General features: G+C 38.6%; 4 protein-coding genes across 4 annotated transcripts; 2 read left to right on the forward strand and 2 right to left on the reverse strand.

The window, feature by feature from the left end:
- The first annotated feature begins 1,722 nt into the window (after window positions 1–1,722).
- LOC139884322 (protein IQ-DOMAIN 2-like) lies at window positions 1,723–15,625 on the forward strand. Its single transcript, XM_071868366.1, has 6 exons — window positions 1,723–1,791; window positions 1,889–2,218; window positions 2,300–2,533; window positions 2,620–2,739; window positions 2,870–2,988; window positions 15,433–15,625. The coding sequence occupies exons 1-6, from the start codon at window positions 1,723–1,725 to the stop codon at window positions 15,623–15,625; spliced, it is 1,065 nt and encodes a 354-aa protein (XP_071724467.1).
- Window positions 15,626–17,545: 1,920 nt separating this feature from the next.
- Window positions 17,546–19,889, forward strand: LOC139884323 (U-box domain-containing protein 18-like). Its single transcript, XM_071868367.1, has 3 exons — window positions 17,546–19,551; window positions 19,659–19,713; window positions 19,827–19,889. Exons 1-3 carry the CDS (start codon window positions 17,546–17,548, stop codon window positions 19,887–19,889), a joined length of 2,124 nt encoding a protein of 707 aa, XP_071724468.1.
- A 71-nt stretch (window positions 19,890–19,960) lies between these two features.
- On the reverse strand, window positions 19,961–21,195 carry LOC139884324 (probable receptor-like protein kinase At5g18500). The gene is made up of 3 exons (XM_071868368.1): window positions 21,084–21,195; window positions 20,864–20,983; window positions 19,961–20,769 (listed from the first exon to the last, which is right to left on the reverse strand). Exons 1-3 carry the CDS (start codon window positions 21,193–21,195, stop codon window positions 19,961–19,963), a joined length of 1,041 nt encoding a protein of 346 aa, XP_071724469.1.
- Window positions 21,196–21,751: 556 nt separating this feature from the next.
- On the reverse strand, window positions 21,752–26,397 carry LOC139884325 (RNA-binding motif protein 25). The gene is made up of 7 exons (XM_071868370.1): window positions 26,199–26,397; window positions 24,708–24,970; window positions 24,420–24,572; window positions 23,710–24,133; window positions 22,888–23,580; window positions 22,194–22,795; window positions 21,752–21,994 (listed from the first exon to the last, which is right to left on the reverse strand). Exons 1-7 carry the CDS (start codon window positions 26,293–26,295, stop codon window positions 21,752–21,754), a joined length of 2,475 nt encoding a protein of 824 aa, XP_071724471.1. The 5' UTR covers window positions 26,296–26,397.
- Window positions 26,398–27,273: the final 876 nt, after the last annotated feature.

A 27,273-nucleotide genomic window follows, 5' to 3' on the forward strand; every position in this document is an offset into this window, starting at 1 on the left:
TTCATGGTTTAGTTAACAGTAAATGCCTTATTGTCAATTTCAACTCACTGCCGTGGCTACTCGAGATATCTATGTCCTAATAAAATGGATGGTTGCGGTATTTTTTTATGTGTTGATTTATGAACTAACTTCGATTGTCATCTTTATTCTGTGCTAAGAAGAGAGTAGAACGTGCTGTTTTTCTTCGTGAATTCTACCATGCTCAGGAAATCCGTAGAAAGATACTTACGAACTTGATGCTCTCTGATGTTCCTGGTAAGCTATATGGTGAATCAGATTTCTTAAATTATATGAGAATGATTGAAGGGATCATTAAACAGGAAAGGATGTAAAGGTGTGTATGAGGCAACATTGCATTATAACCTGATGCGGCAAGCATATGCCTCATCTTATCGGAGTATGAACCTATGAAATTCTCTGATTTCCAGTATATTTTCAAATGGTGTACACCGAAAACTATGGCCAACTTAATGTCTCCTTGGAATTTCTTTATGCGTGATTCTAAAGATTGCTTTTATGAGTCATAGCACACATAATCACTTTTCCCCCCTGTGAAAACTGTATTTCACAATCTTTTCTTTCTTTAAGATCAGGATTCTGTAGATCACTGAAAGAGTCGAGATAGTAATATAGTCATGTTCATAAATTTTCACGCAGTAGCTTATCCATGTTATAATGTTATTACTCTTGCAGTCTGCAATGTTTTGACTTAGTCAAGATCTAGATCTTAACTCAAGATTATTGTTCTAGCCCTTCATCATCTATAGGGAACATGTTAATTACTCAATATGCTATTAGTTATTAGGAGTATGGATTATCCTAACATACGCTATTAATTATTTTTATTATCAAGTAATAATTTATGTATTTATTTATTTACACCATGAATAAATAACCTCATGTTGGCATCAGCATTACATAATGCAAGTTTGAGTTAGGAGACGGAGTTCTTTGTCGGACAAAAGTAGGGTCCACACTTGGGTGCTTTGGTCTGGACGAAAAAACCATACCAAACTTGCTTAAATGAGTTGAATTGATGAAAAAACAAGTTTAAGATTTATCACCATACAAGCTACAATGTAACAAATTCATAAATATTCATTCACAATTCAATAGATTGTGGTGAGTTTGAATCTGATTCACGCCTTGAATCTCTTCCAATGGAGTTACTGGTATGGCATATGAGCTCCTGTTATAATCATTGAATATTTTTTTCCACTAATAAATTCATACTTATAATCTCACTGCATGATTTTTTTTAATTTTTTTTTTGGCATTCTTGGTGGTCGATTTAATCTAAATGATCAAACATTTTTGCAGCTTCATAGCTAGGAAATGAATACCATTTTGGTGATTGATTTTATCTAAATGATCAAAAGAAATTTTTGATGGATATGCATCTGAATGATCGTTGATCAAACATTTTTGCAGCGTCATAGATATGAAGCGTATACTTAATATGATGACCATAGTTTCAATGAATAAAATATTGCATGTCACGGTCTCCATTCAGGGGTTTAGAACCATTTTCTATGGGTGGTAGTTTAATCTAGAGTTTCCTTAAAATTGTTTCTTGCAATCTGAAATGTTCTTCAATCCTATTTTCATTTGTTTTGTTCTCAAGCTAATATACTCTGTAACTTGCACCATAACCAGCTTAGGCCAGTTTTCCATGTTTCCAAAAGAATAAGAAAAGCTGTAAGTAGATGAAGCATTAGGTAAATGGCGAAGAAAGGGAGTTGGTTTTCAGCTTTGAAGAAAGCTTTTAGCCTCGACTCCAAGAAAGATCAGGTTTGGATGTCCGCATAATACTAACTCATTGTCTGGTTTTTATTAGTTTTGTAATGATTCTGTAGTTTGACATTGCTTGCTTTTCTCATTTCTTCAGAAAACTAATAAATCGAAGAAGAAATGGTTCACGAAATGGAAAGAATTCGCTCCGCTGCCAGTTTCATCAGTTGAAGAAACGACATTAGTTGCTCCAAGCCCTCCCCATCCTCTTCCACCACCAAACGTGAAACTTACCGAAGCTGAGAATCAGCAGAGCAAGCATGCTTATTCAGTGGCTCTCGCCACAGCCGTGGCAGCAGAAGCTGCAGTTGCAGCTGCTCAGGCATCCGCCAAGGTTGTTAGATTGACTTCCGTGCCACGTTTCCCTGAAAAATCAAAAGAGGAAGTAGCTGTCATCAAGATTCAGACAGCATTCTGTGGATACTTGGTAAGGACAAATTAATTCTTCGGTGTTAAAAGTTCAATAAGGGGAATTTATATAGAAATTAGTTTGGTTTGGCATTGATAGGCAAGGAGGGGTTTACGAGCTTTGAGGGGATTGGCAAGGTTAAAATCACTGATTCAAGGACAATCCGTGAAGAGGCAAGCAAATTCGATGCTAAAATGCATGCAGACTCTTGCTCGTGTACAGCCTGAAGTCCGTGCTAGGAGGATTAGAATGCCAAAGGAAAACCAGGCTCTTCAACGCCAGATCCAACTGAAACGTGAGAAAGAGGCTGACAAGAATATGATGAGAGCTCCGGTAAGCCTTAATTTGACTACTTCATGCTTATAGTTACAATTTTAATTCTGATTATTATTATAATAATGGTGAAGTTCTATTATTAGATTGAAGAGCACTGGGAAGGCGGCATACAATCTAAGGAAAAACTTGAAGCAAACCTTCACTACCGGCAAGAAGCTGCTGTGCGAAGGGAAAGAGCTTTGGCCTATTCATACTCTCATCAGGTATATCAATTCTGTTACCATCTTTAAATCACATTTTAAAAAATGAATTGGTTATTGAAATGGTTGTTGTTTTTACAACACGCCAATTTGCCATTAGGCATTTCCTTAACTGTCATGTAATCTCTTTCAGGAATATGCGGATCTCCAAGCTAAGGGAATATCTTGCATATGGCAGGGTTTGATCTACCTGGAAAGCTGTTGGGGGGTTTCGAAAGTACTCTATTCTCAATCCTCCAAACTTATTTATCGGTGAATTTAGCCCCACTCCCAACCTATATATATATAGTTCACAAAATTTTTATTTGTCAAGAGGAAAGGTTCGATGATATATGTTGGGAATGAACATTTTTATTTTTATTTTTTGAGAATGAATATTTTATTTTAATAATATCCGCATCTTTTACTGATTTGTCGTACCTTTTAAACTAGTTACAACAAAAAGTTTATAACATTAACGAATTCTAAGAGAAATTAAATTTTTGAGATGCGACTTTTCTTCTCATTCGATAATATCATCTGTCGCTGGCAATGTTAGTATGTTATGGCCACCAACTTAATATTGTTATGCTTTGACGTATAACTGATTAACTTTTATTAGTATGTCATGGCCACCAACTTAATATCGTTATATTGTTATGGTTTGACGTATAAGTGATTAACTTCAAGGATTCGAAAGACAAGGTCCATCATCTTATATAAAATGGCATTTGCCCGTAATTACCATCAACGAATCGTTGATCGATCCGACCAATTAAAATCACATGAATCGAGATAAGGAAGAATCGGATAATGTGTCCGTCTAAACGTCCCGTGGCTTCAACCACGGGCATCAACTAGTTAATATAATTCTCTCTCTTCCCTGCAATTTCCTTTCCTCTCTCAAACATAACAAACACGTCTCCTTAGATCTTAGTGCCGCCGGCCATGGAATCAGCCACCACTGCCAACCCCAACCCAACCGAACGCCAATTCAGCCCGACCGGAACAAAGACCTACTCCAGACGACCAGGTGCATAAAATAAGAAAAAAAATAGAGAAATCGATCCTCTTCCCACTCTACCCGCCACTCACCACCGAAACAGTTTTCTCTCCATCACAAAATTCATTCACCACCACCAGATCTACCACTACCCGTTGAGTTGAACGGTGGCGCCGCCGCTGCTCTCAGCTCAGCCACCAACATCCATGGTTGCACCAAAATTCCTAAAAAAAACTAATCATGATAAATGGAATCATCTCCAAAATTTCAAAATACAATGACATAGATGGTTGAGGAGGGGATAGATGGCAACGAGAGAGAAGAAATTAGAGATGGGAGAAGAGAAGAAGAAACACGAGATACATTTTTTATATTTTCAAAATATCAATAATGGGTAATCTTTAATTAATTGGTTTACTTCCAACTCATATCGGCACATATGATATCAATCTTATTAGTTATCCACATGTCAAAATTTAATTTTAATGCTTAAAAATGGCATATTAGATACTGCTAAGAATTTTTCAGAAAAGAAGAACATAATGAAATTACTCCAATAATAATTAATGATATCTGGTATTAAAAAATGGAGGACATTATAATGTAGACGGAGTGGGCCAAACTGGCAGGCTTTGACTTTTGAGTCACCGCCCAACCTAATAAACACAAATGGACTGTCGAATTCTTCTTTTATGGCTTTCAAATTCAAGTTAATCTGTTCACAGTTCATTCATGCATTTTATTTTATTTTATTTTCGAATGAGTTGTGTTCATGCATTCTTGGTCGTGCTTAGAAACTTCACTCAAGTTATTATAGGAACACATACATATGTAATACACTACAGAAATATAAATTGTATTAGTAGATGGCATTTCATTACTTGTATGATCAAATAGATATATTAATAAAAAATAAAATAATAACTTGACGTTTCAGATTAAAATCAATCCACCAAATGGCCTAAACAACGTCTTATCCTAAAGGTTTTTTCCTATTGTAGGTCAAACCATAGGTTCGAATCCGATTCAAGCTGGAGTAGATAGATCAACCAGGCAAACTTCCTCCTTGGACTAGATCAAGTCATTCGTAGTTCGCTTCGAATTCAATCCAGCCCCAGTCCCGAGGCTACCCTCTTTTTACCTACCAGATCCAACGATTCGAGGTATGCCCGTCTGGCGGCGGTCCCTCAAAATCGGTCATTAGGGCGGCACCGTCCTTCCCATAATGAGAGTTGAAAGGGGATCTGATCCACCCAAAATGTAAAGAAGGGTTGAACAATAGATAGAGCATATAGGGTATGGAATCAACAATGAATAAGTGATGACTTGACAGATCTTGATGTACTCTTTTTCCAGCCTTAACCTTGCTAGCACGCCCAAACACAGACCAAGACCGGTCAAAGTCTACCTGAACATGTCTACCCAGGACATATAGGGGGGTAGGGTTTACTGGGATTTACTTAGAAAATAGGAAAAGACTAAATAAGATTAGAGTTTGTCGAGTGCTAAATCGACCTATTTCATCAGAAGTCAACACTTCCACTATTAGCTTGAGAGATGATTTCCTTTACGCACCAGATCCTGTTATAAGAGTAGGAGCTCAATGCAGAGTAATAGCTGGTATGGGCCAAAATCCACCTCTTATGGTCGGGGGCGGGTACGCCTAAGGGCAGTTAACATAGTGGTATCTATTTTCGAAGTGATACCTATTGACTCCCTATTTAGTCAGGAAAATCTTTCTAGTTAAGTGGAAGCATTACCATCTCTATCACACTTAGTGTTGGCAAGGAATAATTCCTAATACGAACTGAAATGCCCAATTAAACTGCGGAGAAGAGATACGAACTCTATTATTAGGGTGGTTTGCCCGTGGGCTTAGAAGAACGAACTCCTTTTCTTTACTATCCTTTTTTTATCAAACTGGAAAAGATTGGTCCGCTTTAGTTGGGACTGGTATACCCCTTATCACCAGCGTCTTGCTAAATTTTCTTCTAAACGATTTCGATCGCTCTATATTGAACCCTTTTTTCTCCATTTGTCTTACACGCGGAAGAGTTCAGCTCCTACTATAAGCTGATGAAGAGCTACTATCACGAAGAGAGGGATCAAAACCTTTTCCGACAGACTGCTCGAATGGATAGACTCATTAAGAGAAGTGCGACCTCAATACCGCATCTATCGACCGGATTAACTGCCCCTCATTTCTCGAAAGACATATTTTGTATGGGCCTATTCATTTCCTATCTATAAGTGGAATTACCTTTCTACACCTGGAAGGTATTTAGTTGTTATCAATTTACGACTACATCCTCACATCAAGGTGACAAGATTCGAACCTATGACCCTCTGTACCCAAAACAGATGTGCTGACCAGACTGCGCTACACCTTGTCTCACCCTCCGAAGCATATAGATCTACCTGATCTATGAAGATTCGAACCGAACTCATTCATCCTTTTTTTTTTTGCACAAGGCCGAGAAGCGCTTTTTTTAGAAAATATGCCTCCACTCTCGCCAAAAAGCCGTATAGTACGGGAGCGCTCACATTTTTTTGCTTCCTCTTTGACTTGGCTTTCATTTAAAAATCAGCCTCGCTCCCAGCTACGGTTTGGACCTTTTGCCTGCTTATAAGGGATTCGAACCACTAATGCAGGGATTTTCAGTCCTTTGCTCTAACTAGCTGAGCTACCTAAACCACTTTTGTAAAGTCTGCTTTCTTCATCGAATAGCGCCCTACCTTACCACTTGACTAGTCAGGGCCCTAACCTAAGAAAATGGTAAGTGCTCGCTTCTTCGTCAAGCTTTCGAGCAGCTCTTTCAACTGCCTAATAATATCCCAACATGAAAAAAAGAATCGAAAGCCTTAAGGGACTGGCCGGAGGGAGCTTTCTAATAGAAAGAAGATCGGCCGGTCAAACAAAAACAACGCTCAACGGGCTCTCCGCTCCTAGTCACTAAGTATAGCTATTCTGTCCTTCGAGGGACTCCACCAAGAGGTTCTTTCTCTCACTTAATTTCGTCCGCCCGTTCCACTTTCGTGCTGGAGGAAATGGGATTCGAACCCATGATACAATCTTCTTGTATGTCGGTTTAGCAAACCAATGCCTTAAGCCACTCAGCCATCCCTCCAAGTTCTTTATCGGAATTGGATGTGCGCCCGAAGGGCTATTTGATTCGATCAACTTCGTAAGCCGTAGCGCGCATACTCTTCCTCTATCTATGAGCGAGACTATATCCAAATCTCCTCAGCATCCAAATCTTTCAAACAAAGAAGGAAGCTCTTTACCGTTCATAGCCCTCAGTGGATTCGAACCACTAACAAAGATTTTCAGTCCCTTTGCTCTAACCAGCTGAGCTACCTATGTTATCTTATTCCGCCTATGTTATGTTATTCCAGCAGAGCTTTATTCTCTTATTCTATTTTTAGTGTGAGAAAAGAGTCAGTTTCCTTTTTTCTTTTTTTTCGTAAGAGTCTGGTCGAGAGAGAAGGAACTGTGACTCTTCTATTACTTTATTAAATAAGAAGTCCATTCTTGTTATGATCGATCTACGTCCTACCGTAGTGCCCGGAGAACCTTAGCAACCAAAGCTCGCAACCTAAGGCGAAGCACTTTTTCGTTGATTCACGAGTTTCGAAAGATAGCACTTGATAGTTGAAAGAAGCTCTTTCTTCTCCTTCATTGTCGTTGGTTCTTTGCTTTGAAAGATAGTCTTAATGACCACCAAAAAAAGATCGGTATGCCAACATAAGTAGAAGAGAAGTCAAAGAGCAAAGACATCTAAGCTAGCATACTGAACATAAAGTCATGGAGTGATCACAACTTCTTCTTCTTGAGTGTGACAACATCAGGATCAGGAAGAGTCTTTACTTTCTTTTTTCATGCCTTGAGCTAAATCATTTACCTTTATCCTGCTTTCTTCAAAGCAAAGATCAGATTTATTCACTGCTAAACAAGAGATTTTATTTGGTCTTAATCTTTACTATAGGCACTAAGCTCATCCTTAGCTTGCTACTTTAATATAGGCACTAAGCTATGATTAGAAAGAGTGAAGATTTGGATTGGATGTTGTTCCAATCTCTCTCATAATCCAATTCACCGTAGATCGTTGATTCCCAGGCAATGATTCCGATTCTTCTTTTTGAAAATAGCCCTAGCTAGCTCCTTGTATGTACATGTCTCGATAATGGAAGAGAGAAGATAGGAAAAAGACAGAGGACGCGAAAGGAAAGGACACTTTGAAGCAGCTAGGTGGTAGCAAGACTCGCTCGGGCTTGAACGCGATGAATAGGCTGTACTTTGGATCATAATAAGTGGAGTCTCTAAAAGCCTTATAAAAGCATGAGATTTAAGAAGTCTGGCATCAGTTGGTGTGAATGACTACGACCCAAAAGTTAGCGAATCTGACCTTCATTCTTTTTGAATGAAATAACCGACGAGGGCTAGCTGCTCTTTTATCCGCTGTTGTCTCTGACGGAGAAGATGCGACCGACTGCATTAGCACTTGTTGAATGGGTCTTTTGTAAGTGCAATAACTTAGGAGAAGTAAAAAAAGAAAGTAAAGTAATAAAGTGATTCAACTTATCCCAACCCAAGGGGCAACTCAGCCTTTTGTTTTCATCTAGTTCAAATAAGTCCTGATCGATAGGGTCCGTAGTTACTGCTTAGCCGACTTGGGATTTTCAAACCTCCATCCAACCAGTAGAAAGAAAGTGGGAGTAAGGAGGAGAGCAGCAGGCACTGATCTTGACGAAGAAGAGGGTATAGGAAATAAATAACCTAGCCGTGGATGGGTCCCCGCGCTAAAGACTTTACACTTGGCTAGTTCGCGTGGATCACTCACCTCTCAACGTGATCCCATGATGATGGAAGGGTTCCATAAATGGGTGAGGATATACATGAAATATCATCCTATGCCCTCGATCTTGTTGTTTCTCAATGCTATTCCTTAGACACGAGGGTGGGATTAAGACGTCATGCAGAGCTCCAACTTTTTTCGGAAGGAAAAACCCGCACTAAGGTGGAAGAGCCTAAAGAGCTGAGCAAGTTGTACTGGGCGCGATCAGAATTGAGTAGAACTACTCTATCTGTAGAAGGTGGAACCTTCACCGAATCATAGTTAGGTGGCACCCATTTACCAAGCAGTGGGCAAACCCGATATATATATATATAGGCTATGGCAAGCAAGGCAGACATGAAACTAAAGCAAAGAAATCAGGTAATCCTACTGCTTCTAACTAAGACTACTCCGTTTTAGAGCTAGGAGTTAAAGCGCGACCTAACGTAACTAGATGGGAGCCATAAGAGCTAGTGTTCTAATAGAAATCCTTTTGTCACGCCGCTTCCTATTTTATAATCTCTCTTGTCTTTCTCTCCTTCCTTCTTTAGGAGTTCTTTCCTAGCTATTCCCTTAATACTCCCTATAGTCTTAAATAAGGGTAGTTTATAGCTTTTTTCTCTCTCCTTGTTGAAGTGGTAAGGCTAGCAACTTACTTTCCTGTTTTAAAATATATCCTTTATTGTGTCTAGTACTATTTCCTTTCTTATCCTTACAGTCTTGACTAAGGCTATTGACTAGTTGATGAAAGGAGCTAGGAATGAATGAGTGATGAACATGAATATCCTTCTGATGCCTGAAAGTGTTACTAAGGATGGGGGGGTTTCATCTTCTCATGTTCGGCTCCTCTGAAAAAAGAAAGTCCTAGATTAGTCGTAGTCTTTTGTTCTCCCTTCAGTCTTGCAAAACGGGTTAGTAAAAGAAAAAATTAATATCATAGGCTGGGGTGAAATATCCCAACGATTTTTCCTCACCCCCTATAATAAGATTCCTCGTTTAGCCTCCCTTTGGTGGTTTGGACAAGTTAACACCCCCCTTTTAGGCTATTTACTTGATGTTGGATACTCCTTCAATGGCTAGGAATAAGTCTCGAGAACATCCCTAAGGGACCCTTTGAAGACTAATCAATCCTGGCTTGGAGGTCTCAACGAGCCTTGGATATCCTTTTTGTTAGGAGTCATTCTGTTCTTCTACCTTAAGGCTTTAGACAGTGTCCTTCCTAGTTGATTTAGAAGTTAGGAGTGAAGGAAGATTGTGTCGCATATCCGCTGTTGTAGAGATAGTATAAGGCAAGTCTCATCCCTCGGGTATGAAGGCCCTATCCATTACGCCTACACTCGCTGGAAGGAAACTGGCTGACCTAAAAGAGTACTCGCCTCTGTAGCCTTACGCCCTAGATAGTAGTCCGACAATGGGACTAAAGTTAAAGCGCTCATCATTCCCTAGTCTCTCCTATATTCTCTTGCTATTCGGGATATTATCTATATTCAAGCATATAGGAATTAGAGGGAATATCATAGTTGTCTAGTCAACAAGCATTCCTTTAGTTCCATTCTATCGCTTTCAAGCACGAGCTGCGAGAAAGAGATATATTTTCGATCGTCACACTAATCGCCAATCTCGATTCAACTACAAGCTTGCTATTCACTTGATTGAAAGTTAGATCTTGCCTTCACTCCTAAAGGATTCAAAACCTCACCTCAGAGCTTCACAAGAGCAATCACAGTCGAAAGAGCAAACTGATTCAACAATCTATTCTTTTTCACCGCAAACCGTGCCATGAACAGTGTTTCGAGTCGATTTTATAACAGGAAAAGTAAAGACCGCTACTGCTCTATGCCTTATTAACAGTTATACCATACTAACTCCGTCTATTGCTCCCATAGGTTCTGCGGAATCTAAACTCCCTCAAAGACTATGAAAAAGAAAACTTTATGTCGCTCGTCCCTTCTACCTGCGCTTACTCCTTCAACCCCGAAAAGATTGGATTTGCGCTAATGTGGATTCTCGAAGAACGCATTCGATAACGTCGTATTCCTTCACACAAGGCCATGCCTTGAATACTAAAGGACCAACGACAACTGATGAAACAAGAGAAAAAGCTATCGAACCGCACTAACTAATTGGTCTAGCCTATCCGGTTCTATAGATTAGACTGCCAAGCTTAAAGACAAAGATCACATTCCTATGTAGAAAGAGGCGACTTACTACACCTCTGTTAAGGGAGAAACTGTCCTATGTAGATGTTGCACATCAGATGAATCCGAGCGCTTGCTATTAGTTTAATTGGAACATTTTATACATCAGAACAAGAAATATCGTGATTGATGGTTGGTTTTTCTCTTGATAAAAGGAAATGCATAGACTGTGTACTAGTCAAGCATGAAAAAGAAAATCGTTATAAAGTGGCTTTGAACGATTCAGATTGTGTTGACCGTATAAGGAATAATAAAGATTTAAAGACTAAGCTAGTCCGCTTGTGTATGTTTATGTCAGTCTCTGGATCTATCTTGAATCTTGAATGAAGATGTACGTAGGTAACTTTAAGAGTCGCCATTATCTTTCTTTTAGTTCTGACAGCTCTAGAAGAGGGGCTTGGGTTTAATTCGAGGTAGTTGGTGTATCAAACAAAATAGCCATACATAAAGGTGTATGTCATGGCTAAATAGAAGGAGGAAAGAGAGTGCTTCTCTCATCACATCATTAGCAAGAAATGGACGTTGGAACAAGTCTTCCTTGAATTCTCAATTATAACATCCTCCTTTTCTGCAACAACGAGCAAGTAATGCTTTAAGGGGCCTTGGCGAACTTTAAAAATACATAAAAGACATCTCATTGAAAAGAGTTCCGATCTTAGGTTGCACCTTATATGGGCTAGTCTGTCACTTCAAACGTTATAGTCAAGATTGGGCGGAGGATCAAAGATTCCTCTTTTTGGTTCGAACATTGTATTTTCCGTCTTAGGTGGGTTTAGAAGCTGCTGATGATGAAGAAAAAATCTAAATCTTAGTTTTGCTCTGCTGCTTCTAAGCTCTCCTCACTTTCACGACAAGAATAGAGGAGGTTAAAGTAGGTTCGACCGCATGCTACAGAGTAACGAGAGACGGATCAGAGCAAGCTTGTTATACAAGCCCTACAAAGACGAAGTGAATAAACACCTTAACAAGCCAATCTTTCCATATGGGGTCTCCTAATGGTTTAAAAAAATTCATAAACGAGCCTTCAGTTATGCACCAAGTGCATATACCAGCGGACACAAGGCCAAAGCGGCTCGTGCAAATCGTGACCTACATGAAGTAGGCAAAAGCCATCACTTTCACTGTCCGGGATCTACCACCTGAGGGGTCAAACCATGTTATGCCATTGAATAAACATCACCGTTGACTGCCTCGGATAGCGGGTTCCGTTTGTGTTAGTCGACAATGGTGTAGGACTCAACGTATGCACCCTTATTTCAAGCATTCCCCTTGTGGTGGGAAAACTCCTTCATCATTTAACTGGATATGAGAACTCCTCCCTTAAAGTTCCCTTATAGTATAGTAGCAATTCTGACAATAGATGTGGATTAAAGAGCTCTTATTACTACAGGAATTGGAACTGGTTCAATCTTGAAAGCAGTAAAGGAAAGCAGTCCAATTGCATGTGTTAAGATAGTGACAGTGACAGTGACATGGATCTCTTTTTTCAAAAACAAAAAAAAGCATCAGGTAAGACGTGATCATTAGAATATGAGACTGCCTTCCCAAAAGAAAGTGATTCAATGGCAGCCCTTCTTCCTCAAACCATGCTACCACTTGAACAAGATCGATACCGATTAAGCGTATGTCGACTATCATCGAACATACCAGCATACTATGAAATGAACCGTACTCATGTCAAAGGAAAGAAGTTAATTGTAGCGCTTAGGCCTTTTCTTAAAGAAATGATCCCACCTTAAAAAAATAAAACTCTAAAGAAACAAGAACAACTTATTAATCGAGAAGCCACTCACGGTACACTGACTGTGAGACGCCCGCACTTCGACCCCACCTGTGGGCCTAATGCGGGGCCCGTTGGTATCTTTTATCGTTTGAGGAATCTGGGCCCTAGCCATGCCTCGTAACCTGAACCTGTTTAACCTGGAGAAAACATTTTATTTGTAGAAATCTGTAAGCTATAACGCTTAGTGAGGTTTTATATTGAAAACACTTAATGAAACATTTAATAATAAACATTTGTATTCTAAAACATCATAAATTGTTTTGTCATTTAGAACACGTCATAACACATCTTTATTTTTCATAAACACTTATAAAGGAAAATTCCTCGTAAACATTTTTCTCGTAAAACATGAATTCATACTTTAATTATAATTCCTTGATAACATATGAACTTATCGAACCCCTTTCACTGAAAAAACTTTAGGAAAACTACTATGGGGGACCCACCGTAGTATCCTTAAATTCGGCACCCGTAAACATGGGCGCAATTAAAACTTCCGCTACGTGAACTAGGGAAGCCGTACCCTCTGATCAGACCGTAAACATGGGGCCACATAAGGACCAAGTACTCTCTTTGGATTGGTCGCCACAAAGTCGACCGAATCCCCTCGAATAAAACATTTATATTGGGTTCGTATTTATATACATTATGTATAATAAAGCAAAACTTGCTTTTAAACCTCGTCGTTATTAAAACGTCTAAACATTACTCTATATGTAATAAGTATAATAGAACAAACTTGCTTTTAGGGTATTTGAAGGTTTTCTCCCGTTTTCAAAAATATACTACGCATCTATGCCATATATTTAAATAAAACTTAAAGCAACGAGATAATTGGAAACTATGGCATAGTAATATATATATCTCATAAAGCATCCAAAATATTCTTCGTAATAAAAATGAAAGTATCACTCACCGTTTCTGTACGTCTCGAGTCGTCCTTCTCGCGTAACGTGACGTCGCAATTAATAACCTAACGAAATATCATTAATTAACCTTGTAAATAGTAACGCTTAAAAGAAAATTACTTGAATTAATCCTACTCGTCATTTCGTCGCATACATTCCTATCTGTAATTTTTTAGGTGTTTTTATTATGTTTATAACTTGATTGTTCATTAAATATTACTTAGTGGAAAGAATTCATACAATTTATAAAAACATATCTACTGGTTGAAAATAGTGTTCCGATATTTAAAAATAATTTCTTAAGTTAAAATATGACTCAAAATAATTTTTGGTAACACTTAGTATTTTTTTTAAAACCATTTTTGACAACTAAATTAACATAAATTTATTCTGTCATCGATAAATTCTAAATTTTTGATATTTTGTAGAAAATAATATTTTTGGCTTACTGTAAAAATTTCATAATTTTTGGACAAGTATAAATTATTTAATTTGCTTCGGAAAATAAAAACAGGTTCGGTTTTAGTAAAATTACCAAAATAAATCTTGTTTAAAAATTAACGCGTTGGTATTTTTGTAAATACTTTAAAAATATAAGGTTAAAATTGACTTTAAACGTAGGTACGGGTGACTTAAAATCAATCCGTTTCAGTTGGATTAAATCAGAATGATTTGAACCAAACAAACCCGAAAGAACCGATTCTTTTAACCGTAAAATGACCATAAAACCATTGACTTTTATATTGACCGAGAAACTCATGTTGATATTCTTGTGAATTCGTTAAACTTTTAGGGACAGTATCATATTTTACTTATAAAATCGATTGTAACTGATTTCGTATATAAAGACTTGGACCGTTCGGTCCAAATCATTTCTTCTTCCTCTCCTTCACCTGCGACGCGATATCGCGTCCGTCACCGACCTCACTGTCGCTCGTCGGCCTCACCCTTCCCGGCGATTTCAGCGTCCGATTCATATATCAAAATGCTCCCCTCAACATCATGAACCTATTTCTACCAACAGTTTCATTCAATTCTGCTCGTGTAAGTTTTAATTTCGATTATTGTAATTTAGGGTTCTTCGTCGATTTTAGGGTTTTTGCTTAATTCCTATATATGTTATTCCACCCTCTCTATTTTACGTTTTTCTACAACATTCGACTTAAATAACGTTCCTATTGAGCTTGAATTGAAATTTGAGTTTTTCGGTACTCACTGTTTTGAAGTGGATTTGACTGTTTTGCGTTGATTTGAGTTTGAGGCAGGGTGAGGCCGTCGAGTGGGTTTTTAGTTTGGCCGGAGCTGGACTGAGGAAGCTCGTCCCGTGATGTCGTTGACTTCGGTCAAAACAACTAAGTATTCCTCCCTGTCTCGATTCTGTTTGAGTTTGATTGAAATTCCCAGAGTGTTTGAATGCTTATTATGTTTCCTGCTTAATTTGAGGCTGAATTTGATCACTGTTTGGTTATTGGTTGATCTCTTAATGAACCTGGACGTCTGCTTTAATGTCTAATTGGATATAGATGGAAACAGTGTTAGAGAGTTACAGAGTTTTTAATTTGAATCTTTCTAGAATCACACAGTTGAGTTGTTGATTACCTATTTAAGCCTGTCTTAGATTCTGACATGATTGGAACTTCATTTGAATAGATGAATTAGCTTGGTTCTGTTTTTCTTGTTTTGAGACTGGCTTGGGGTTAAAATATTTGGCTGACTGCCTACTCTGTTTGTCTCTGTTGAATGCTGCTTGATGGTGTATTTGAGAATGTTTGAGAATGTGTAGTCTGTCTAAAATGTGGAGAAGATAGTCTGCTGGCAGTCCTTAAGAGAATAGGAAGTTTTGCATGTATATGTGAGTTTGTGGGCTGCCAAAGTGATTACACTTGGCTGGTTTGCTGCAGCTGGTGATGACTCACTGAATTGCTATGTTTGGCTGTCTTACAGGTGTAAATTGTATAGTGCTAATGGCTAGTTGTTGTGTTTTGTGCAGGGAGAAAGTCAACAAGCTACATTTCTCTAGGTTGGTGGCTGAGATTGGCAATTTTGAGTGTTGCCCAGGCTTGATTGACAGGCTGCCTGGACAGTGCTTGGGGTCTGCCTGCACTAGTGTGTGCTGCTGGCCGGCTGACTGGTTGTATAGGCTGGCTGGCTTTTGTTTCAAAGCTGGCTGGCTGTGTAGGTGATAGTGTAGGCTTATTTCTTTTTCTTTTTTTTTCCAACGTGTATAGCATTCAGCTAAGATATGTAGTATTATTTTGTTATGCAACAATAGAAAATATATATATAGAATTCAATTTGTATTTTATTGTTATAAAAATTTCTTATAAAACTACTATCTTGATGTAACTTAGAATTTCTATTATAGTCGTATCGTTGTCCTTGTACAATTCCTTAGCATTGAATTATTTATTTAACGTATATTTATTAATTATTAAAGCATAATTTAATCGGGTCTATTTGTCGATCTAGCGTCAATACTCGTCGTAGGAATAACTCACATCTAACGTAAATTCGAAATCCAATTTCTCGCTAAAAGAAAGCTAACTTGACGCTTAAGTAATAGATGCGTGGAAAATCGAATCTTCCATTTGATGTAATTATCGAACAGAAATAATCACGTGCGTTGAAATCGACTTTCTATTAGCGTAAACCTCGAAGTAAAACACGTGCGTCAGAATGATTATTTTATTAAAAACTATCGACACGTCGACATCGCGTACACATTTATCTAAGCTTGATTTAACGAGTCGTTACAGACTGTAAATCGTCTGCGAATGCGAAACCCTCGGTCAATCGATCTAGAGCAGAGTTCATAGTCGATTTTGTAACAAAAAAGAAGGGTAAATCATATCTAAAAGGGCCTACTCACTCACGAACAAAATTCAAAGGTGAACGCGCTGTCTTAAGCCATGATGCCCTTCTAAATTGAATCAACACAACAGTTAAATCTAGGTCACTTGGGATCTTAGCTCAGAAAATCCTCTACAACCAATATCCTACAAGCAGAGGATGATCAAATCCGCTTCGCCCACCCGTAGCCCTACTTTCGAGATGGAAACAACTTCTTATCCCTTTGGACATGGTCATTGCATATGTTGCTTACATAGCAACCAACCGGCTTAAACAATGTCTTAACCCAAAGGTTTTTTGCTATTGTAGGTCGGACCATTATGATCGATGCAATTACTAATAATACAAATAGTTCTAACAAGAAATTTATTTTTTTCGAAACTAAGAAATTTCTTTTATAGCAAATAGAAAAATTTTACATTTACACTATTAATTTTTCTTGGATACCATACCTGCATGCTTATTCAGAAAAAATAAACCAATAATTTCATTATTCAAACTCGTATAATTCCTTTCCACCACGAAATTTTCACTTAATAATTCGAGTCATTGTGGGTAAGAGCATGTCCATTATGGTCTCAATTAAAAAATTGGAACCAAACTTTCATTAGTGGCTTATGTGTGGTTATAATGGTTGCAAAATTTTTTCCCTCACTCCTTCCTTTTTTATTTTCGACTCAATTTTTATTTTTCTTATTTTCGATCAATGAAAAAATAAGATAATATTTATAAATTAATCATTATTTTTTATATTTATATTATAATAAAAAGTGGAACTTCAATATGAGAATTTTATAATGAAATAAAATTTTACAAATTTCAATTCTTTTTTTGTCTATCCAAACATCGTTGATCTAGTTGAAATTGTAACTCAAAATCGAGATTAGCCGTGCCGATGCCCTATGCTACGTCGGCTGCTCTTTTCAGGCAGTGCACATTCAAGTCCACGTGCCTTGCCCACAACTGACCAACACGTGTCACTCTTGTAGGAAACTCTCGGGTTACCTTCGAAGGACGACATACGTATCGCCATTACCTAGACTGGATCCGATTATGTAACTCATTGCACTGCAGCCGTAGGATCTATTTTAACTCCAATCTATTCACTGATGTACTTACACGTGTCCTTAGCTCATCCTCTCTATAAATACCCATATTAGGACGCGAGCTTAAATCCAAAAATCAGAAAGATTTACTTTGACAGAAACAAACACAAATCATCCTTTTCGTTTCTTTTATTAGTATTAAATTAAATGATCCACAACTTAAACGGCTCGGGTCGCCGGGTTCTAACATTCCCGGCGACTGATACTCTCTCTGCATCTACTCTTGTACAGAGCCTTCTCTACCTCTCGCACGAAATCAGAAGCTTAAAGTCAAAGATTCCTTCAACCAACAAGCGAAATGCTTCCGAAATGTTCCGTTTGATTGAAAACGTTTCTATATTCCTGGAAGAAATTCAACTCGTGTCGTCGGCAGATCTTCCGGATTCGGGAATCCTCAGCCTGACCGACCTGAAACTTAGCTTCCAGAAAGTTCTCTACTTGTTGGAGGATTGCACACGTGACAGTGCCCGATTATGGATGGCAATGAGCTCAAGTCAGGTCGTTGATCGATTCCGGGTATTGACTCGGGCAATCGGAACTGATCTGGAGGTATTTCCTCTCGAATCGGGTCAATTATCCGACGAAGTCGAAGAACTGGTCGAGTTTGTCAAAATCCAGGCGCGTAAAGCGAGATTCGAAATCGAGCAGGATGATCAACGGGCCATGGATATTGTAAATCGGATATTTGGTCAGTTTAGAGATGGATCCGACCTGGATTTCACCCAAGTCAAATTCGTTTTGGATCATATCAGGGTCCGTACGTGGTTTGAATGCAACGAAGAGATCAAGTTTCTGGAAGGAGAAATCGAGTTGAAGTTGCTGAACAGAGAAAAAAATGCAAATGAGATAAGTTTTTTGACTAGCTTAATCGGATTTATGATTTATTGTCAATGTGTGATGTTTGACTACCAAACTCAAAGTCAACAAAAAGTGAAAGCGTGTGAGGTTGAGGTGTTCAATGGTCTGGATTTGGACGATTTTAGATGTCCAATTTCGTTTGAGGTCATGAAAGATCCGGTGACATTATGTACAGGTCACACATATGATCGGAGCTCCATTTTAAAGTGGTTCCGATCCGGAAACTATACATGTCCTATTACAGGAAACAAGCTTACTAGCATTGAGCTGGTGCCCAATTTGGCATTGAAGCATATAATTCAACAGTGCTGTGCCAATGTACCAAAATCCAAAAAGGAAGCTATTCCATGGAGCTTGGAAGCCAAGGGAGCTCTCAAAATGGTTTCTCTATTTCTTGTTTCCAAGCTAGATTGTGGAACAAGACTAGAAAGAAACAAAGCAGCTTCTGAGATTCGGATCCTGACCAAGACAAGCGATTTTAGTAGATCTTGTCTGGTCGAATCTGGCGTTGTTCCACATTTGTTGGATCTGATGTTGTCATCATTGGATTCGTGTGCTCAAGAGAATGCCGTTGCTGGTTTATTGAACCTGTCCAAGGATTCCCGGAACAGATTCTTGATCGCCGAGCATGGAGGATTGGAGGTGATTGTATATGTATTGAAGAAGGGTTTAAAAGTTGAATCAAGGCATCATGCTGCTGCCACAATCTTTTACATGTCCTCCGTTGAGGATTACCGGAGACATATTGGCGAAAACCATAATTCCATTCAGGGTTTACTTAAACTTCTAAGAGAAGGAAACACTCGTGGTAAGAGGAATGCATTGGTTGCAATACTGGGGCTTCTGATGTATTGTGGGAATCATTCCAGAGTTCTCAGAGCAGGAATCGTTCCGCTATTAGTCGATCTCATGAAACCGTCCGACGGGGAAGAGCTCGCCACTGATTCCCTCGCAGTTTTAGCGAAATTGTCGGAGAATCCTGATGGGGCAAGCACGATTCTCCGCCATGGAGAATTGGATATAATTCTACAGATCCTGGAATCTTCCTCAATGGCAGGGAAAGAGTATTGTGTGTCTTTGTTGTTGGCTCTATGCATCAATGGTGGTGCACACATTGTTTCTCTTTTGGTCAAGAGCCCTTCATTAATGGGATCATTGTATTCCCTAATAAGTGAAGGTACGCCACGTGGAAGCAAGAAGGCTAGTGCTCTTATCAGCATCCTGCACGAATTCAATGAACGAAGGTCATCTGGCATAATGGATCCAGTTCCTAGAGATCATTCCATTCACGTTTGGTAACCCTAAATTTTTATCGGTTGCTTGCTGTTCTTCTAGTTAATTGCTATTGTTATTTTGCCATGTATTTGTAAATACACATCTGTGTTAATATTGTACCATACAGCCAACCACGACTTGGTCGAATGGTTAAGGCATCTGCCTCCCTTGAGGCTTTGAAGGTTCGATTCTCGTTTGGAACATATCTCAAACATATTGTAACATACAGATGTTAGCTCGGTTTTTGAAAGAGCAAATAGTTGGGAACATATCTCAAAAATATTGTACCATACAGATGTTAGCTCGGTTTTTGAAAGAGCTAATATCTAAATCGGCTTCTGCGGTTTTTACATATTGAAGCAATTGTACATTTTCCAGAATTGAATAAGAAAGATTGTTCAAAAAGTATTATTGATTACATTTTTCTGTTTAAAAATATGAGATTTGATGTGCCCTTTCTAATTTTTGTACGACTTGCTCCATTGATGGCCTTTGCTCCTTAATCCCTGTACAAGACAAAGCTAATTTGAAAACGAGATCAAATGCTTCTAACGAGTACTCTCCTTGAAGTTTGGGATCTGCAAATTCCGATAGGTTACCTTGTCTCGTAAGAAACCGTGCCATTTGGCTTAGATTCATTGGTCTATTGGAGTTCATATCGATAACTCGTCTAGCCGAGAGAAGTTGCAGCAATACCATTCCGAAACTGTAAACATCTGCTGAAGCATAAACACGACTGTCATTTCGATACTCAGGATCGACATAACCGAAAGTTCCTCTAACCTCTGAGACAACATGAGACTGATCCATGTCCATCACTTTTGACAAGCCGAAATCCGATAATTTCGCTTGAAACGAAGCATCGATGAGGATGTTTTGCGGCTTAATGTCACGGTGAACGATGCAGCCTTGTGGATAAGTGTGCAGAAACCAGAGACCTCTAGCGCTGTCGATTGCGATTTCGAGACGTTGGATCCATGAAAGAACTAGTCCTTCTTTACTTTTACTGTATAGCCATTGATAGAGGTTTCCATTATGGCAAAGCTCGTAAACAAGGAAGCATTCTTCTTTGTTGTTGTCCACGAAATTACTATAACCCAACAAAGTTACGAGATTTGGATGTCTGATATGTGAAACACTCTTAACTTCCCTCATGAATGTCTCTAGTTGCCCATCATTCACTATGTGCTTTACTGCAACATGCTCACCAGTTGATAGTGTGCCTCTATACACTTTTCCTGGTGTATACAAATATATAGTAGTATTTTGTAACAAAAATCAAACAGTTTCTTATAAAAAGAAGAAAAATAATTTTTCTTTAAAGATACTTGCCGGCTATCCCTTGGCCGATGTAGTTCGATGTACTCAAATTGTCTGTTGCTAAAAGAATATCTTCGTTCGATATCTTCGGACAAGCATACTCCTCAGCAACGGAAAGTGAATAATCTAATGCTGTAAAGTGAAATAAGAAGTTGTGCAGTTATAAGTTTATTTTAACAGCAACGATTTGTCAATAATTGTTTCTTAACAAGCAGTTCATTCATAATAGTACCAGCCTTTTCTGGTGGGAGATTTCTCCTACTCTTCCTTCTTCTAAGCAATATCCATGCTGTGATTAATACGACTGCTACGATTCCTGCTATCCCTCCAATTAAGAAATACATGCCGATCGCTAGCAACGAATCATTAAGGAGGTTTCAGATGAAGCACATTGAACTGGATGAATATTTTGTTTTTGGTAAGGAATGGTGGAATAATTAAGGAGTGATTAACAATGCCATATATGAACCAAAATGACAAATTACTTTGGTAATATCTACTGATAACTAAGTTTCATGTTTTGGAATTTCTTCTCGTCAGGACACTTGGTGTCATATAATACATGGATTTGTCTAATTTTTAAGCTTGAGAGAGTTCAACATAATTAAAAAATTGAATAGAAGATTACAGTTTGTTACTACAAACCATATGTTTGATTGCCGGATGCATTTTGTCGGCTTGTAAACACAGGAATGAATCAACGAAAATGTAAAATTTTAACAGGAACCAACAAATCTGTAAATAAAAAAACATTATGGCCAAATGACCTATTATCCAAAGAAAAACTTGAAGGTTCCTTTGCCTTTTTTACAAAGTCTCATTTTGTTATTTTGTCTAGGAGCCTCCGAATTGGTTGCAAAAATTACATGAAAACAAAAATTGCATGAGCTTGCTTCTTCCTCACCTCGTCGAGATACCAGTCTCGACCTTCTTTATTTCAAAGATGAGCATCCTCCACATCTTGAGAACAAACATCTCAGCTTCTTCATCTAATATTGCTATCAGCTGCTCCAACATCTCCGATGCCTTCATATGCTCCCGAGTGCTATTAACAATGTAGTCTATCAGCGTTACTTCCTCCTCTCCCAAGAAGTCTGTAATCTTCTTTGTAATCCATGGTCTCATTCTCTCATGGAGTTCATGCTATAATAGTCAGAATCAACAAAAATAAACATGATTGCGAAGCTAGACAGAAGGCATCAAAGCTACACAGACTATGCATGATTCATTTGTTTTGAGCATTCATCAATGTTTTTCTAGACACTCCGTGAACATTTACTTATCAAAAAATTAATATTATGTAAAAGTAAACGAGAAATGAGGGGAATGAAGAACTGCATACCTTATCATACACATCCCAGTTTATCTCATACGAAAATAGCTCCTCCTTTGTCTTAGGGATCATATCAATCAATTGCTTCGCATATAAAAGCTTCTTGTTATCTGGAGTCTTAGCTTTATCTATGCCACGGTCTCGATCCTTGTGCCGGTCAGAAATCTTTTCTTTGTTCTCTTCTTTAATGCGTTTCTCGTCACTTCGGTCTCTGTCCCGATGGCTTGATGACCTATCATGAGAGTGTCTACTTCTTTCTCTTTCTCCATCAGGCTTTTCTTCTTTGACATTCACATTTGAGATGCGCTTTGCGAATTCTGCAGCAGCAGCCAGATTTGGTGGTGTTGCACCAGAGCCGGAAGGTTGCTGCACGGCCTGAATTTCCTCAGTTGAGTAATCAATAGGAACCAATGGCCTCATCTTATTCTCCTTACTTGCTTCTTCATCATCCTCCTCATTAAAAACTGACAGCACAGCCGATCGTTTTCCCGACCCAGAAAGTCCAAATCCCCACTTTTTGGGAACTGCATTGCCACTCTGTTGTGTATCTGTTACAGTAACAGATATCATCACTGGTTCATCATGAGTACCATTTTGTGAGCCCTCACAGTCTGTCGAAAAAAGCCATAATTCATTAACAAAAACGGTATAAAAGAAGAAGAGAAACAACACAAGAATTTGTTAGAGAGGAAGAAGCCATTACCCATCATGCTGTTTCCATGACAAGAATCGCCCGGATAAACCTGATGAACCGACTTATCGTTGGTCACCGTAGTTGATTGTTCGGCCCGGACAACCTTTTCACCTCCATTTGTTATATCACCAGGAAGTAGTTTCAAAGAATCTATCAGTTGCTGCTGCTGCAGCTTCTGTTCCTCTTCAGCCCTCCTCTTGGCTTCAGCAATTTCCTCCTCTTCTTTAAGTCTGTCCGCAACGTCATCCTCCTTTTCCCTCTGCTTCCTCTTTCTCTTTTCCTCTAGAATGCTCCTATGTGACCGCCTTCTTGAATCATCGTCATCTTCATCTTCATCATAACGAACCTCCTTCTTACGTTTACGATGTCTTTCTTTTTCCCTGTCTTTGTCCTGATTCCTCTGCCTCTCTTTCTCTTTTTCTCGAAACTCCCACTCTCTAAGGCAGTCTTCATACGCACGCTCAGCATCCTCAATCTTCCTTCTTTGCTCCCTTTCTTTCCTAATCCGTTCTCTCTCAGCTTCTCTTTCATATCGTTCAATTTCTCTTTCTTTATCATTTTTCTGATCTCGCTGCTCTCTGTCCCTATCTCGCCCTCTCCTATCATATCTCCTCCTATCAGGAGAAGCTTTAGGTCTATCATGCTCACTTGTTGTTTTGTTGTCACTCGTAGTTTCATCATCATTTTTATCATCCGCTGCATCTGCATAATATTCAACAGCACAGCATCATTAAAAAAGTCCATACTCCAGAAAGCGACAGAACAAATTCCTTTTCTCATAACAGGATAAGACAGAAAAATAAAAATTGATTGATTTGACAGCAAACATACCACTTTTAACAAGATCCACATCAGAATCTCCTTCGATAGATTTAGGAGGCAGGTTAGCGTTCAAGTTTCCACTAGCATCAACTACTGATCGTGGTGCAGGGGGTGGCGGCGGAGGAGGGGGAGGAGGTCTTGTCTTCAACCACTCCTCAGTAGTGCCTTTAAGCTTCTCCATAGTCTCTCTGTCAGCTTCCCTGTCTTCATCGGTTACAATCCCAAAGTTGGTCATGTCACGATTTTCTTTCTTCTCCGCGTCATCATTCTTCTTCGAGTCCTCCTTAGAAGGTTCCTTTTTCTCAACTTGTTCTGAACCTTGATTCTCTTTCTCACCAACTGAAACTTGGTTTTTGTTATTTTTTTTTGAATTTTCAGTTTTCTTTTCTACGTATCGCTCCAGATATTCTGTTGTAGCTTGGTCAACTATTAACTGAGAAAATTGCTAATCAGTTGATGAATGGCAAGAATAACACTGGACTGATAATGGAATATGCAAGCTAATGACACATCATGTCAAACCTTAACAAAACTCACATGCCTAATTAAAGGATCACTTCTCTTTTCATCACAAGTACAAATACTGCAATTATATTTCCATATTCACCGAAAAACTAACGACCAAAGTCCAATGTCAAGAATCTAGAATTGGCAATCAGCTAAGACGCAACAGAGAATGGCAATCATAAACCAGATGAGGTTAAAGACTAAAAACTTACCGCCAGCTCTTGTCCATCAAGACTGAATTTTCTGAGCAAGCGTAGTGCACGAAGAACCCCTTCAGCAGACTCAAATTCACAGAACCCAAAGCCCTTAGGAGTTCCATTGCGAAGATCTTGCGGACGTTTCCAGCTCTTGACAGGTCCACAAAACTTCACAAAAAACACAAGGATAAAACATTAAATAGACTGAAATTCAGAACGGTACACACATAATGCTTTCATAGAGAAAAAGAACCTGGAATTGAAATGTGGTTGCAAATAAACAATAATATGTTGGTACCCTACCTTGAGAAGCGAAAGCATAAACTCATTATCAGCAGTTACAGGTATCCTGCTGACATAAACTGTAGTTAGCGGTTTCTCGGCTGGGGTAATTGCAGGGAGAACAGGTGGCCGAATGATAATAGGTGGAGTTAATGGACGAACACCAGGGACTCCAGGAACAAGGGGCCGTGCAAGAGCAGGAAGCACACCAATTGCTCCAGGTGGCCGTGGAGGAAATGTAGGACGAACCATAGTTGGGTATGGAGATGGAAAACGTGGCATACCTGCAAAAATTACAAACAAGTCCCTATGCAAATACATCAGTGCAGGCTCATAGTAAACAATGACAGAAATTTCATCTACTAAGCATATTTACAGAACAGAACTTAAAAAGGAACAATTGAATGATGCTGTTACCACACATTAAAAGCATATTAGAGATGGCACCATAGGCATGGAAACTATCACCAGCTGAACAGAAAACCTGAAGGAAAAATTAAAAATATAGCATCGAGTTCATAATCACTGTTATGTAAAGTGGGCTTGGCTTACCTTGGGTATCCACTTCATACATAATGGCCTTCTAATACAATCCAATGAACCAATTGCAAGATTTTGAGATAGAGAGACGTGAAATATCCAGCATCACATACTCATTTAAGGACTAGAAACATGGAACTACATTTACATATATATTGCCATCTCATTTCATCTCAACAGTTAGCAACTCCACTGTGCAGTGTGATCACAGCAGAGGAGAAATAGGAGGGCCATAAACGAGCAACATAATGTAAAAGAACTTGGAGGTGTCAAGGATTATGATATCTTAATAAAAGCCAACTTGCACTCGGTTGTTAAAATGTCTGCTGCTAGCGACTCATAAACCCAGAAAGAAAACAATCCTTATAACTAACAAAGTTTTCCCACTATATTGACACGACCAGACACAATTTAGTACTATGTCAGAGGAGCAACATAGAACTTTCCTCTTTTTTTATTTTATTTCTAATGGTTTTTTTGGTATTAGTCAATTTATTTATAAGAGCATAGACGAGTTTGAATCTGACAAAACAAAAATGGATTGACTAAAAATGCTATTCCAAATAGAAGTTAAGGAAACCAAGCGAATATGTGCATACCAAAAAGAGAGTTGGAGTAGAAGTAGGTGTCTCTAAGCAACACTGAAGAATGAAGTGAAGTCCTTCCAACCTTTCTCACGGTATTCAATCATTACACTGTAGGAAGAAAGATCCCGTCATCGATGCCCACTTAGTTTCTATACCTCTTCCTCCCCTTTTGACAATTTCTTTACCCACAGAACTCATGCATATCAATAATTTATCTACCCTTACAAACTAACAAATACCAAGTGATAAATTTTTGACCACAATCAAGCAGGATTCCCAAGAAGTTGAAACACTCAGAGTAATACACATCCATGACAAATAACATAACATGCATAAATTTCAACATATACACGAAAAAAGAATCAGGAAAGAATTAATAACCCACCGAGGGGAAGCATGGTCCCTTTAGGAGCATAACCGTTTGGCATCGGCGCATATGGTCTCATAGCTGGATTTGGGGGAACCTGATACGGCGGCATCATAGCAGGAGCTCCGGTAATTCCAGGTGGCTGCACACCTTGGCTTTGACCAGTCAGATAATTAGCACTGGGAATTGGATTGAACTGCGGAAGCGGACGGAACGACGGTGGGATTGGTGAAGGAGCATAGCCGGGATACGGCGGAGAGACGAAGTTGGGATTTTGATTAGGGTTAGGGTTGAGCTGTTGTAGAGTTGAGGGTTGGAATGGAGGGGGAGTAGGCGGTGGTGGTAGATTGGTGGAGGATGTTGGTTGTGAATCAGGTGTAGGATTCGTGGTGTTAACGGCTTCCAATGGCTTCGGGCTTTGCTCTACGGTTGCCGGAGAAGATTGAAATTCCGCCATCGGAGAAGGAGATTTTGCAGAATGATTGCTTAGCGCAAAGGGAAACTCGCTTTTGTTTGATCGATTTTTTTCTTTTTTTAAATCCAATTTTATGTTCCTCTTAAATTTTAATGAGAAAGAAAATATTATTCTATTTGAAAAGAGTGGATTATAGTCCTTATTTCGTTAAATATTCATACCCTTTTATCGTTAAAATTTTAAGATGGTATTAATTTCCGTTAAATTTACGTGAGTTTTTTAACCGATTTTATACAGACACGCACCATATGACATGTAAACAAATTCCACTTGACTTGTTCTATGCCACATCACTCACGCCACATCATTAAACATGAAAAAGATTGGTTCAATCTCGTTCAAGATCGAACTAGTCAATTCGATCCGGTTCAAACAGCATCGGTTAGGTTCAGAATTTTTAGTTTTTCTTAAAATGATTTATTTTTTATAATTTTTTTATAAATTATAAATATTTATGAAATTTAAAAAATTAAATTTCATAAATATTTATAAAAAAATAAAAAAATTTAAAAAAACTAAGAGATTTTTTTTTTTATTATTTTTTTAAAAAAATCTTAACGAATCGAACTGGTTTGGCTTGAATCGGACCTAACTGATTGGTCGATCTTGAACCGGATA

This window comes from Rutidosis leptorrhynchoides, unplaced genomic scaffold, assembly GCF_046630445.1.
Source record: "Rutidosis leptorrhynchoides isolate AG116_Rl617_1_P2 unplaced genomic scaffold, CSIRO_AGI_Rlap_v1 contig536, whole genome shotgun sequence".
NCBI classification, from domain to species: domain Eukaryota; kingdom Viridiplantae; phylum Streptophyta; class Magnoliopsida; order Asterales; family Asteraceae; genus Rutidosis; species Rutidosis leptorrhynchoides.